We start from the raw sequence: 12721 nt of genomic DNA, 5'->3' as shown, positions 1-12721 counted from the left end.
GGCTCCCTGGGGGTGGGGGGCAGACCGATGACTGGGGTGGGGGTGGGGGTCCTCCAGGACTGGGGCTGGAGCATCAGTGTGAGGAAGGAGAGAGTACAAAAATGGAGTAGAGGAGAGCCAAAGATATTTCATTAAAGGATGAGCCACTAACAATTCATCTCAAAGCACTTTTTGGGGGCAGAGGGGCATTGGGAGCAGGAAGGCGAAGGCCTATAGGAGGCTAGGAGAAGGGCCTAGAGGCGGGGAGAGGTCTGAAGTGGGCCTGGAAGGTGGGGCTAGGACCTTGGGGGTAGGGAGCAGGGTATCTCCAGGCCCAAACCCTATTGCCATGATGGTGACCCAGCTGGTAACACACTGGGCCTGCTCTGATCTTGAGCCTGGGGGTCTTCCCCCATGGCGACTCAGGAGCTCCTTCGTGGTGGCCCCAGTTCAAGCAATCAGGGATAACTCCCTGCCACTGAGTCCATTCCGACTTACAGCGACCCTGTATAGGGTTTCCAGGACTGTGAATCTTTTTGCCAGCAGGCAGCTTCAGCTTTCTCCAAAGAAGCAGTTGGTGAGTTTGAACCACCAACCTTGCAGTTAGCAGCCCAACATTTAACCCACAGTGCCACCACGGTTCCTTAATTAGGTATAAGGGGGCACTGTGCCAGGGATCTCCTAGGTCCCCAGAGATGTAGGCCCCTGAGGGCCATGTTGGGAGGTGCCATCTGTAGACCCCAGGGAGGAGCTGGGTCCCAGAGCAGGAATGAGGCCAGCAGGGGGCAGGGATAGGACACAGAATATGTGCCCACCTGCCAGGTCCCAGAAAGCCTCACTGCCAGAGAAGGGTGAGGCCAGGGGTGAGGCAGGCAAGAGAGATCAGCCTAGATTCTAATCACCTAGATGTGGCAGGAGACCAGGTTCTGGCCCTCAGGACCCAGGTGTCCTCTTACCTGGAAGGCCTAGAAGGTATTATGGGGAGGATGGAACCCTGAGGACAGGGCCTTAGGAGAAAGATGGGGTGCTGGCTGGGAGCAGGGTGAATAGTGTGGGCTGTGGTCCCACCTGTGCGGTCGGTCACCTGCAGGGAAAGGGCAGGAGCAGGATGGTAGGTATCACACTGCAGCACTCCGGGAAAATCAGTTGTTTCCATGACAACGGTTAATACCCAGGGTCCTCCCTTCCCCCTCCACTCACAAGCTGCAAGGCCAAATTTGGAGGGGGTGGGGGGCAGGGAACAGAGTTGCTGAGCGTGTACACACGTCCCTTCCCTGGTCAGAGGTTGCAGCCTCTTCTCCCCTGGGCTCCGGGATCTCCTGGTCTGAACAGGGCTAAGCTGGAGCTTTCCTCGGGATCGCTCAAGTCCAGGGGAAAAGGAGTCCTTTATCCTCATTACACGAGCCAACCCGCCCCCAGGAGCCCGGCCAGCACAAGACACTGGCTGGGTCCCTGTCTGCACCCAGAGAGGAACCAAGGGGTGCTCTGTCCCAAGCACCAGGCCCACCAGACTCATCCCGAAACCCTCAAGCCCCACCAAGAGTCAAACATAGCACACGAAGACCAAGGGGTGAGCCAGACCCCGACAGGAGCCGTCAGCCCCCGCCAGATACATGGCGGTGGGCACAAAGATTGACCTCCGGCGCAATGGCAGCAGCCAGCCGGCCGGGCAAGGGTAGTGGACCCACACGTCTGCCTCGGGCCTCCTCCGCACACATGCCCGGCGGCCTCCCCCGAGATTTATTACCCAGCTGTTCGCCCTGCAGTCAGTTTATTACTACGCTGGGTGGGCCTGTTAAAGCCTAAGGGCGTTTATTACACTGTGGGGGGGGCCGGCTGGAGGGGAAGGATGAATGGTTTATTGGACTGAGGCTGTAGTAATTGCCCTGGGGAGACATTGCTCTCCCCAGCTCCACCACTTGAGCCCGAGGGCGCCCCGGCTCCGAGGGAGGAGGCGAGGCGGGGCGGGGGCGGGGCTCCTGCAGGCCGCATTTCGGGGCGCCTCAGCCTCTCACCCCCAGAAGCTGTCCTCTACCAGACTTCCCCCAGGAAGGCACAAGGGGCTGTGGGACCCAGGACACAGCTCGGAAGGTTCCAGAAAGGGTTCCAGCACAAGAGGGGCAGAAATCACCTCCCAAAATGTTGCCCTGTTGTTGTTAAATGCAGTCGAGTCAGTTCTGACCCATAGCGACCCTGTATAGGGTTTCCAAGAAGCAGCTGGTGAGCTTGAACTGCCGATCTTGCAGTTCAAACGGCTTTGCAATCTGTCACATTAACCCACAGCGCTACACCAGGACTCCAAAACCTTGCTCTAGGGTGGTCTAGTTTTGACCTTCCTAGGAAGGTCCTGTTTATCTTTCAGGGTCTGTGAACCACACGGTCACAGTCCGTCGCTGGAGTCCACCCACAGGTCTGCGGGAGAACAATGAGGCTTTCTGCTTCTGCAAAGATTGAAAGCTTTGGAAACCCTATACAGGGTGGCTATGAGTTGGAACCAACTCCACAGCACTTAAAACAACAACAAATTCCGCCCCACGCCCCCTAAAGCTCAAGGCAAGAGAGGCTCTGGTCAAGCATAAGATGCCCACCACACCTGCTACCCACATCCAACACAGTCCCCTCAATGTCCCCTAAACCAAGAACTACACTGATCCAGTAACATACTCGAAAAGATCAAGAATCTGTAAAACACCCTATGGGTTCCAGAATCTACCATATAGTCCCCATACACCTGCATCCTAGAAAAACCAGTTCCCTAACCCAGACCCTTTCGTGTACTGCCACAACTGTTTTTGAATTATCTTTAGCAAAAATTTACATGTATAATATTAATGGTATTGTTCAATAATTTCTACATTCTGTTGGATCACCTTTCTTTGGAAAGGGCACAAAGGCAGCTGTTTACAGTGAGAGAATACTGAATAGTTTAAAATCAGGAAAGGTGTGCACCATGGGTGTATCCTTGTACCCTATCTATTTCATCTACTTGTTGAGCAAATAATTTGAGAAGCAGGACTACATGAAGAATGTGGCATCAGGATTGGAGAAAGACTCATTAACAACCTGCAATATGCAGATGACACACCTTGCTTGCTAAAAACCAAGAGAATATGAAGCACTTACTATCATGATCAAAAACTACAGCCTTCAATATGGCTTACACCTCAACATAAAAAAAAAACCTCAAGCTAAACCAATAAATAACATCATGATAAAGGAGAAAACATTGAAGTCAAGAATTTCTTTTTACTTGGATCCACAATCAACGCCCATGGAATTAGTAGTCAAGAAATTCAACAACATATTGCACTGGGCAAATCTGATGCAAAAGACTGTTTTAAAATGTTTAAAAAAGAAAAAAAAACAAAACACCTAAGCTGTCACCTTGAGGACTAAAGTGTGCCTGACCCAAGCCATGGTGTTTTCATTTGCCTCTTATGCATGCAAAAGCTGGATGATGAATAAGGAAAATGAAGAACTCATGTAATTTAATTATGGTATTGGCAAAGAATACTGAAATACCATGGCCTGTCAGAAGAGTGAGCAAATCTGTAATGAAAGAAATAGAGCCAGAATGCTCCTTGGAAGGAAGGATGAGGACATGTTATCGGAAGGGGCCAGTTCCTGGAGAAGAGCGTCATGCTTTGTAAAGTACAGATGGTCAGCAAAAAAGAGGAACCTTCAGAGGAGATGGATTTGACACAACAGTTGTAACACTGAGGATGGTGCAAGATTGTGCTGTGTTTTGTTCTGTTATACATATGGGTCACTATGAGCCTGAACCAACTTGATAGCACCTAACCACAACAACCCAGACCCAAACAGCATAATTTTCCCATGCATAAACCACCCAGACAGTGATGCCCTATGGTTAAAACTAAGCGTATAGACTCTGCTTCCCTGGGCCCCTGTAGAGTCAGAAACCATGATCAAAACCCAGTAAATCTAGACTCGTGAGAAGGTAGAAGGCCTGCGTGATCCAGAAAAGCCTCTTCCCTCTGTATTCACTGCCACACCAGCTCTTTGTAAATGGGTCCCCACAACCCAAAGAGGGGCTCTCCATGAGCCCCAGATGCCTAGGCTCAGTGATCTCTGGACGGAGAATCCCAGACCAATATCCCCCAGTTCTTAACCCAAACATTCTTGACTATAAACCATGCAGTCAAAAATCCAAGGAAACGTACCCATATCCAGAAGCAAAATAAGTAAATGCCAATCCCCTTTAATCCACCCAGAACCCCTGGAGGCAATGGACTTAGAAAACAGCTGGGACTGAGCTCTTTTTTCTCAGAAATTCCTGGTTTCTGAGGGTATCAGAAATGAAGGTCGGGGGCTGGGAGAGTCTTCAAGGACTCTGGAACCAGAATTGAGGTCAAGGACCAGCAAGGTGTCACCACTCAGCCCATTTTTAGGACCCAGGTATGATGGTCCTCACAGGCCCTGGACCAACATCAGGTACAGGAGTGTCAGTGGTGTCTGGCAGGTTGGTGAGAATCTTACGTAACTTGAGGGTTTACAGAATGGAAAGGGGGAAGGGGGAAACACGTGAAAGAGGAGAGGAAAGCAAGAAGAAACGCAGGGAAAGATTAATTGGCAAAAAAAAAAGAAAAAGAAATGCACAGAGAACCCACAAGAAGAAAGGGGAGAAACAGGTGCAGAAAGAAGAGGCGATTTCACAGGCTAGAGAGGAAGCCTGGCTAGAAAGAGGAAAGGCGATCTCACATCCTAGAGAGGAAGCCTGGCTAGAAAGGCCTCCCAAGCTGACCTATTCCTCCAGCCAAGCATGGGGTCCCAGAGGAGCCTGCTCTTCCAGCTCCTCCCATGACTAAGGTGAGCAGAGGTGGGGTCCAGCCATGACAGATGGCCTCCTGTCTCCTCTTCTGTCCTTTCCTTTGACCCTCTTCCTTCCTCTCACCTGCCTGTCCCTTCACACGCTGCCCCACCCCACCCCCACCTCCGTCACTGTCCTGCGGCGCCCCCCAGCCCCAGCTCTAGTTCAGTGCGGTGCCGGGTAGTCACAGGCCCTTTCTGGAGCCAAAGCACTCCAGGGCTCTCAGCACAGCAAAGGGCTGATCATCTCAGAAGCAATCCTAAAGGCAACATTCCGTAAGTTCCTGCCCCTCCCCCTATGTTGTCTCCTCCATTTTCCCAGCTCTTTGCATCCTGGACTCCAGTTCCTCACTGAACCTTCCTACGTCACTCCAGCTCCCAGGTCTTCCTGTCAGCCGGCTGTCTCCCCAGGTCAGCTCTGGTCTCTTTACCCCTCTTCTCCTGACTCCACATCTCATCTCTCACACCTCTCCTCACTGCCCAAAAAAGGCAAAGGCCCTGTCCTATCTGGACCCCTTTGGAGACAACACTGGGCCTCAAGGGAACCAGTAGGGGACAATGAAGAAGGGGATGAAGGTAGAAGGCCAGGAAATTGATGAGAAGGAAAAGGGAGTTGAGATCAGGATCAGAGAGTGGAGTGAAGTAGAAGAAAGAAGCTGGGGAGCCTGCCTGGAGAGGGTCCCCAGCTGGGACATACATTAAATGACGGGAAGAGAAAGAAAAGGAATGAGGAAGAGGGTTTGAAGGTTATGCTCCTGGAAACTGAATGAAGAGAAAAGAGAGAAGTGAAACAGGAGCTAAAGATGAAGTAGAAGAATAAAAGAATAGGGGCAGAGAGATGGAGGTGATGTGTGAGCGGGCAGGTGAACAATGATGGAGGCCGAGAGAGTGAGTGCAAAAAGGGAGGCAGCAGGGGCCTACATGGGAATGATGGAGACACAGGAATGGTAGATGATGAAGGAATTCAAATGAGGTCGAAAGATGAGAGGTGATGGACGGGAAATGACACAGGTCAATGGACAGGAAGTACAGGATGGGGAGGTAACAAGGAAACAGGCTGAGAAGAGCTGATGGTCCAGGGAAAAAGCATGATTGTTGTTGTTGTTAAGTGCCATTGAGTCAGTTCTGACTCATAGCGACCCTGCATAGGGTTTCTGAGGCTATAAATCTTCACAGGAGCAGAAAGCCTCATCTTTCTCCCATGGAGCGGATGGTGGGTTTGAACCATGGACCTTGTGATTCGCAGTCCATTGCTTACCATATGGAGCCACAGTGCTCCCTAAGTGATGAAAGGTGATGGGAGGCTGGGGGTATAGAGATGGGAGGTGAGGATGCAGGGCAAAGAGACAGGGATGATGGGAAGACAGATACAGAGGTAATGAGAAGACATGGATGAGATGGAGGTGATGAGGAGGACCACAAGGAAGGTAAGAGGTCCAGCAGTGAGAGGTGATGGCAGGGGCAGATAAAGTCAATGATGAGCAGACTCAAATGGAAGATGACGAGGACTCTGGGATGGGAGGTGCTGAGAGCTCAGAGGTGGCATATGGAGGGATGGCATCTGGCTTAGGAATAAAATAAAATGTGGTGAGGGACAGACATGGAGTTAATGGAGGTGGCAGTGGGAAGTGATGGGAGCACGTGACAGGAAGAGATGGGGACAGAGAGTATGGAGGACAGAGATGGGAAGAGATGTGTGCAAAGACTCTGAAGGGTGGAAGATAGGTCTAAGGCAGACATGGCAAGAGGAGGGAAGTAGGAGGTGGTGACGGGCAGAAATGAGAAGTGTGAGGGTCCAAAGTGGAAAGTGATGGCATGTGAGGGGGGGGTGAGGAAGTAGGTTTTGAGGTGGAAGGTTAGGAACTGAAGTCAGTGGAAAGTGACAGAGGACCACCATGGAAGGGGATGGGGCACTGGGCTGGGATGGAAAGAAGGACCATAAATTAGAAGTGAGAGACTCTGGGGACCTGTGGTGGGGCTATGGATGGAGAAACAGGAGGTGAAGGGAAAGAGAATGATGGGCTTTGGGGTGAGCGGATTGGGAGGTGATGGAAGGTCAGTAGTGGTAAAGAAGGAAGGTTGCTGGAGGGGCAGAGGTGAGACAGAGGCCGATATAACGAGGGAAACGAGGAAGGGCCAGAGATGATAGCTGGATCACAGGTGAGAGGCAGGTTGTGGGAAGGCCAAGGTAAGAAGATAAACGGACAGCAATGGAAGGTGAGGGTGAGATGAGGGAGAAATGATAAGGGCAGGGCCGGGCGGGGGAGGTGATGAGGAAGTGGTAGTTGGACAGAGAGGATGAAAGGACAGAGATGGGGAGGTGATGGGCGGGCAGCTAGAAGAAGATAATAAGGCACAGATAAGGCTGTGCTAAGGGGTGAAGGTGAGGCCCCGATTGAAAGGGATGAAGACAGAGATGGGGATGATACCCGGAGGAGGCGTTATGGAGGGACGAGGGTGGGGCTGAGATGATGGGAGTTGGAGATGGGAGGTGAGGGGCCACAGGACCCATAAAACAGAGGAGCTTGGCCGCGGCGCACCCAGGTCCAGGTCGGGGTGCGGTCCGAGGGGGCCAGGGCCGCGCGCGCATAAGTCCCGGGGGCCAGCCGGCCGGCAACGACAGCACCACTTACCGTGCCCGCCGCGGGTGAGGAAGGGCATGCGGTTGATGGCGATAGGCACAGTGCCGTGCTTGCTGTGGAAGTGGTGGACGTGGTGGGTGGTGCTGAGGCTGGAGGAGACCCGGGCCCCCTCGGCCGCCCCCAGCAGCAGCAGCAGCAGTAGCAGCAGCGGTAACAAAGGTGGTGGCGGCGGTGGCGGCGGCAGGGGCCCAGCCAGGGCGGGGGGGCGGCGCGGGCACCCCCCCTGCCCGCTCCCCCCGGGGGGCATCTCGGCCCGGGGGCGGCCGCCTCACAGCCCCATGGCCGGGGGTGGGGGCGGGGGGCTGCGCAGCCCCGCACGAATCCCCCTCCGGCTCCAAGCCCAGAGAGGGGGTTAGGGATGAAGAGAAGGAAAACCGAAGCCCAAGCCTCCGTCCGGAGCCCAGGAAATCAACTGGATCCCGCCGGGGAATCTGGGGTCCGCGTAGCGGGAGCGCCAAGGTCCAAGACGCCTGGGTCCATCGCGAAGAGTTAGGGGTCTCCCCGCAAGTCAGCAGGGTCGGAGCGGCGCAGAGGGCCGTCAGAAACCCGGGGGAGCGCCCGGGGGAGGGGGCATGGTGCCGGAGGCGGGGGAGCGGGGAGGCGCGGGGCCAGGCAGGGAGGGGGAGCGGGGGAAATCCTGCGGAAAACCGAGCCGGCGAAGGGGAGGGGGCGAGGGCAAAAAAGGGAGATGGAGGCCCAGCTCCCGAGCAAAGCAAGCGGGGAACCGACGGAGACCAGGGCCGCCGCCGCTGCCACCCGACGGAGACCGGGGGAAAGGAGGGAGCGGCCGGGGAAGGGGGAGGGGAAGGGAAGCAAATCCGGGTGAGGGGGGACGAAGGGAGAGGAGAGGTGGGGAGAGGCGAGGGAAGGAGCGCGGCCGAGCCGAGGAAAGGCAAGGCGCGAGCCTGCGAGATTCCGGCGGAGAGATGGAGGCAGCGGAGTGTTGCTGCAGAGGCTGAGCGGGCTGGAAGAGAGAGGAAGGAGGAGGGAGCACGAAGGGGAGGGGAGGAGGAGCGCGGGAGGAGGGGCAGGGCGGAGGACCGCGCGACTCCCGAGCTGCGGGCGGCGCTGGGCAGCTCAGCGCGGCACCTGGCTAGCGCGCTCGGCTCGCCTCTCCCGGCACAGCACGGCCTCCCGCGCGCGCACACGCGCGCACGTCCCCAAGAAGGGCTGCTGAATAATTGAAGAGGACGCGGCTCCAAGAGAGACTGCGCTCCACCCCCTCCCCTCCCGCACCGGGACCAACTCCGAGAGTGCGCGCCGAGCCCGCGCGCTGAGATGCGTCCACAGCCACCTCTGCACGCACCCCTCGGAACACACGTGCATGCCAAGCAGTGGACGGCTTGGGCACCGAGACATCCACGTGCCCGTACAGGCACTAGTGTACGCGCGCACGCGCGCACACACTGAGGCTCAGACACACATGCACAGTTGCGCTCATAAGACTGGCACACGGACTCACACTCAGCCGGGCGTGTACACATGTTCACAGAGGCAGACATGCGCGTACACATACATGTTTGCTCACAGGCAATGAATCGCCAACCTGCACACATGCCCGGACAGCTCTCCCTCCAAGACAGAGCCGTCGTACAAACAGTGTACCCAGAGCCCCACAGGTAATCTAGAGTAGAGCGCATCACACACTACCTCCTCGTCGTCTCCCCCATGGAGTGCTCCCCTCTCTCCCTGCACAAGCCCCTCCTCCAGACTCCTCCACTCCACCCCTCTTCACCCGGGCAAGGACGCCTGTCCACTGAGTACCCATCAGAGCCCGCCCTTCCCCCCCACAGATAGCAGATTGGGAAGTTACTTTCATTTCTGGACGCCCCCTCCCCGCGGTGAAACCTGCCCGCCACCCCCACCCCCCCATTTTGGGATACCTTTGGGAAGTACTAAGGCCCAATAAGGAAGACTGGCTTCACTTCAGATCTCATCTGAATGCAGGGACCACCTCAGGTCCCCATCAACCTTGGCCCAATTAGATGATGCCCCAAAAGGATGGAGCAAGGGATGTGGTAGTTGCGGGGAGGCAGATGGGAGAAGGAGGGAGTGAGGTGGGGACCAGGGAGACTGAAAGGAATGGAAGAACGCTACAAGAGAGTGAGGAGGGGAGGGGCAAAGGAAGGGAAGAGGGCTGGGTCCCTCCTGCTCTCTCCCCCCATTCTGCCGCCCCTGACTCTGGAATAGAGACTGGAACAGCTCTGAGCAGGCAGAAAATGTATGGTCCCTGAGGGAGGGAGGAAGGGAGGAGCCGGTGGCAAGAGGAGAGGAAGGGAAACCGCCTAGAGGCCAATCAATATCAGTGAGTGGGAACTGTGAGAGAGGGGGGGGAAGGAGGGGGCCGGGAGGAAGAGGGCACAAATGAAGGGGGACAGTGGTGTGCAAGAGGCTGCTGTCAAGAGAATGGAGGAGTAGGGAAATGGGAAACTGAGGCCAGGGGCAGAGACAGGCTGGAGAAACCTCAGCAGGGAGTCCCGGTCCACATCAGGAAGAGCTCCCTTCAGTTTCTCCTCTCTCTCAAAACTAAGAAGGTTCCTCTCCCTCAGGTCTTCTGTCCCTGTTTTCTCAGAGAGACACCTGGGCCTTAGAGAAATGCAAGTAGTTTCCATATCACACAAGAAACTGAGATGGCAAGTGAGGAAAAGCTGTTCTGGAGGTTGGCAGACCTCTCCTCATCTTAGACTCTCCCCCCACCCCCACCCCCCAGGCAGCTCCACACCTGCCCCAGCCCTCAAATGACTGACTGGCTGGTTCCCTCCTCCTTGCCCATCCCTACCCTCCTCCCTCTTCAGGCCAAGGGCTCCCTGGTGCCCCCATTGAAATGGACCCCAAGTGCTGGGTTCTTGGTGACCTTCTGCATGAGGGAGGGAGGCCAAAGAAGACCAGCCATAAAGAGAGTTCTTCATGACAGCATGAAGAACCAGAGACTAGATGGAGAACCAAGAAGAGGGGCAGTCCCAAGAGAAGAGGGCATGGAGCTGGAGAAACGCTGGCAGAGCTCCTCTCCCACCAGATGTGCCCTTTGGGGACAGAGGCATCAGAGTTACCCGAGGATCAGGTCTCCAAAGGGTCCACATATTGATAACCCAAGCAGTTCTCAGGTTGCACCCACCTTGTCTTTATCGCCAAAGCTTTGTCCAGATCTGCTGCCAGACATACAGCCCAGTGCTCAGTGACTTTCCCAAGATGTGCCCTGCTCCCCAGGCCCAACTCCCCCCTGTCCCCAAGGCAGCTCCATCCCACCTGCCTACAACCCAGCTCCAATCTCTCTGCAAATCTCTGCTGAAAGGTGGCAGCTCTCCAACCCCCAATCCATCCTATGCCCTGTTCCCAGAAGGCAGGAGGCTCTCCTATATGGAGTGAAGTGGCACCGAGTCCTGGATCCTGATGACCTCCCATCCATCATCAGCATCAGCACCACTACCACCTAGGGCCCAGGAGCTGTCGTTGACAGTGGGTAGCATACAGAGAGCTCAGGACGGGAGTCAGAACGTCTGGGTTCTAACTGAGCTCTACCAGCAACACCCTCTGGTTTAGGGAGGGGTTTCCTTCAGTTAAATAGGACCTTCTCTGAGGGTCAGATGAAAAGGGCTTTATAAACCACAAGAACTACACAATTAGTGGGGGATATTACTACTAAGCAACAAGAGGATCATCTCCAGTTCTATTCAATGCTGAGTTCCCTAGGAGGTGGAGGAGACCTTAACCCAGCCCTGCCTTTGTTATTGGTATGTGCCGCCTTGGAGGGAGGTTCTGACTCATAGTGACCCTGCACAGGGTTTCTGAGGCTGTTAATCTTTATGGGAGCAGAACGCCTCATCATTCTCCTACGGAGCAGCTGGTAGTTTTGAACTGCTGACCTTGCAGTTCGCAGCCCGATTCGTAACCATTACGCTACCAGAGCTCCTTAGCCCTGCCTTTCGACCCCAGCAAAAATGACTGAAGGACTCCTGAGCTGGCCATGGTCTGGGAGGTTACAGAAGACACAGACAGCCACAGGTCAGATAGGGTTAATCCTGGGGGATAAGGAGGCAGTATAGTGGTACCCAGGGCTGACAATACTCAAGAGTACCAAGAAATCGAGAGAGGTGAACTGAGCAAGCTTCCAAAGGAGAAGGAAAAACAAATCTCCTCAAGAGCCCCAGTCCCAGGAAGTAGTAAATTTCTCTTATTAAGAACTCAGGCCTCACCCTTCTGACATACCCCAGCAGGATGTGGTGGAGACAAAAGCCCTGAGCCTTCTTCTTACCCCAGATCCACTACTTCCAGAAGCCCACTGACCTTCTCCGGCCTCATTTCCATGTTTGTAAAATGGGGGCCCCTTCCTCTCCTCTGTGTGTGTGTGTGTGTGTGTGTGTGTCTTCTCCCAGCCAGTATCTCATCTGCTTGGTCTCGGCAGGACCACCCCAGGGAAAACATCCCAAGCCGCCCTCAGTCCCATCATCCTTGGGAAACTCCAAACCCCCACCAAAGTCTTAAGGGATGACCTTCCCCTGCGATACCCAGCTGCCTTCCCTCCACCAGGCTCTAACCAGCTGCTGGCCACCTCTCTGGGGAGGGGGGCCCCAACAATACGCAAGTCAACAGGCAGATGCCCAGCCAGGGAAAAGAACCAAGGAGTGTCCTTGTGGCTCAAAGGAATAACCTGCAGCTGGGATTCTTGGGAGAGGAAAGGGGAGCTACCCAGCGGCCTGGTCTCCAGGGAGCCCCTGAGCCTGCTCTCTAGGGTGCAGAATGGGAAGAAAGAGTTTCCATCGTAAGCTCTGAGGGCACCAGAGGAAAGAGGGTGCAGGTGGCTAGCAGCCCCATCTGTGCCATGGTGGGTACAAGTGAGCTTTGTGTTCACCATGCCAGGCTATCGTCAAAATCACGTGGGGACAGCAACAGAGGTTAGCACCATTGGAAGTGGCTAAGGGGAGCAGTGTCCTCGGATCATCAGGAGTGGGGTCATCCTCCACCCTGCACCGGCCCAGAGGAGGCTGAGGGAAGGGGGTTTTCATGACAAGGAAGGCCCTCCCTCCTCCTCCCAGCAGCCCAGCCCTCCCCAACACTTACGGTCATTGCAGATGGGGCCACCATAGGAAGTCATGGTACAGTCACAAGTGAAGCCATCCCATTGCTGCAGACAGACGCCCTGGTTGGCACAGGACTCTTCGGTGCAGGTGGTGCTGGGGCCTGGAAGAGGCAGGAGGAGGAACACCGCCCACTCAGCCAAGCCCCCTCCCTCCCCAGGAGGTGAGGAAGCTTCAGGACCAAGGCAAAGCACT

At 55.2% G+C, this 12721-nt stretch overlaps 1 protein-coding gene across 4 annotated transcripts in view; it reads right to left on the bottom strand.

The window, feature by feature from the left end:
* Positions 1–12721, bottom strand: part of NRXN2 (neurexin 2) — a 107324-nt gene that overhangs the window by 31279 nt on the left and 63324 nt on the right. For 3 of the 4 annotated variants that reach the window (XM_006860970.1, XM_006860969.1, XM_006860971.1), the window contains one exon: positions 12510–12629. In XM_006860970.1, coding sequence (XP_006861032.1) covers positions 12510–12629 — 120 coding nt within the window. Of the gene's footprint in view, positions 1–7442; positions 7699–12509; positions 12630–12721 lie in introns of those variants that run through there. The other variant, XM_006860972.1, reaches the window with a different exon arrangement.

Source organism: Chrysochloris asiatica, unplaced genomic scaffold, assembly GCF_000296735.1.
Source record: "Chrysochloris asiatica unplaced genomic scaffold, ChrAsi1.0 scaffold00040, whole genome shotgun sequence".
NCBI lineage: Eukaryota > Metazoa > Chordata > Mammalia > Afrosoricida > Chrysochloridae > Chrysochloris > Chrysochloris asiatica.
This window is presented reverse-complemented; position numbering and strand designations above follow the sequence as displayed.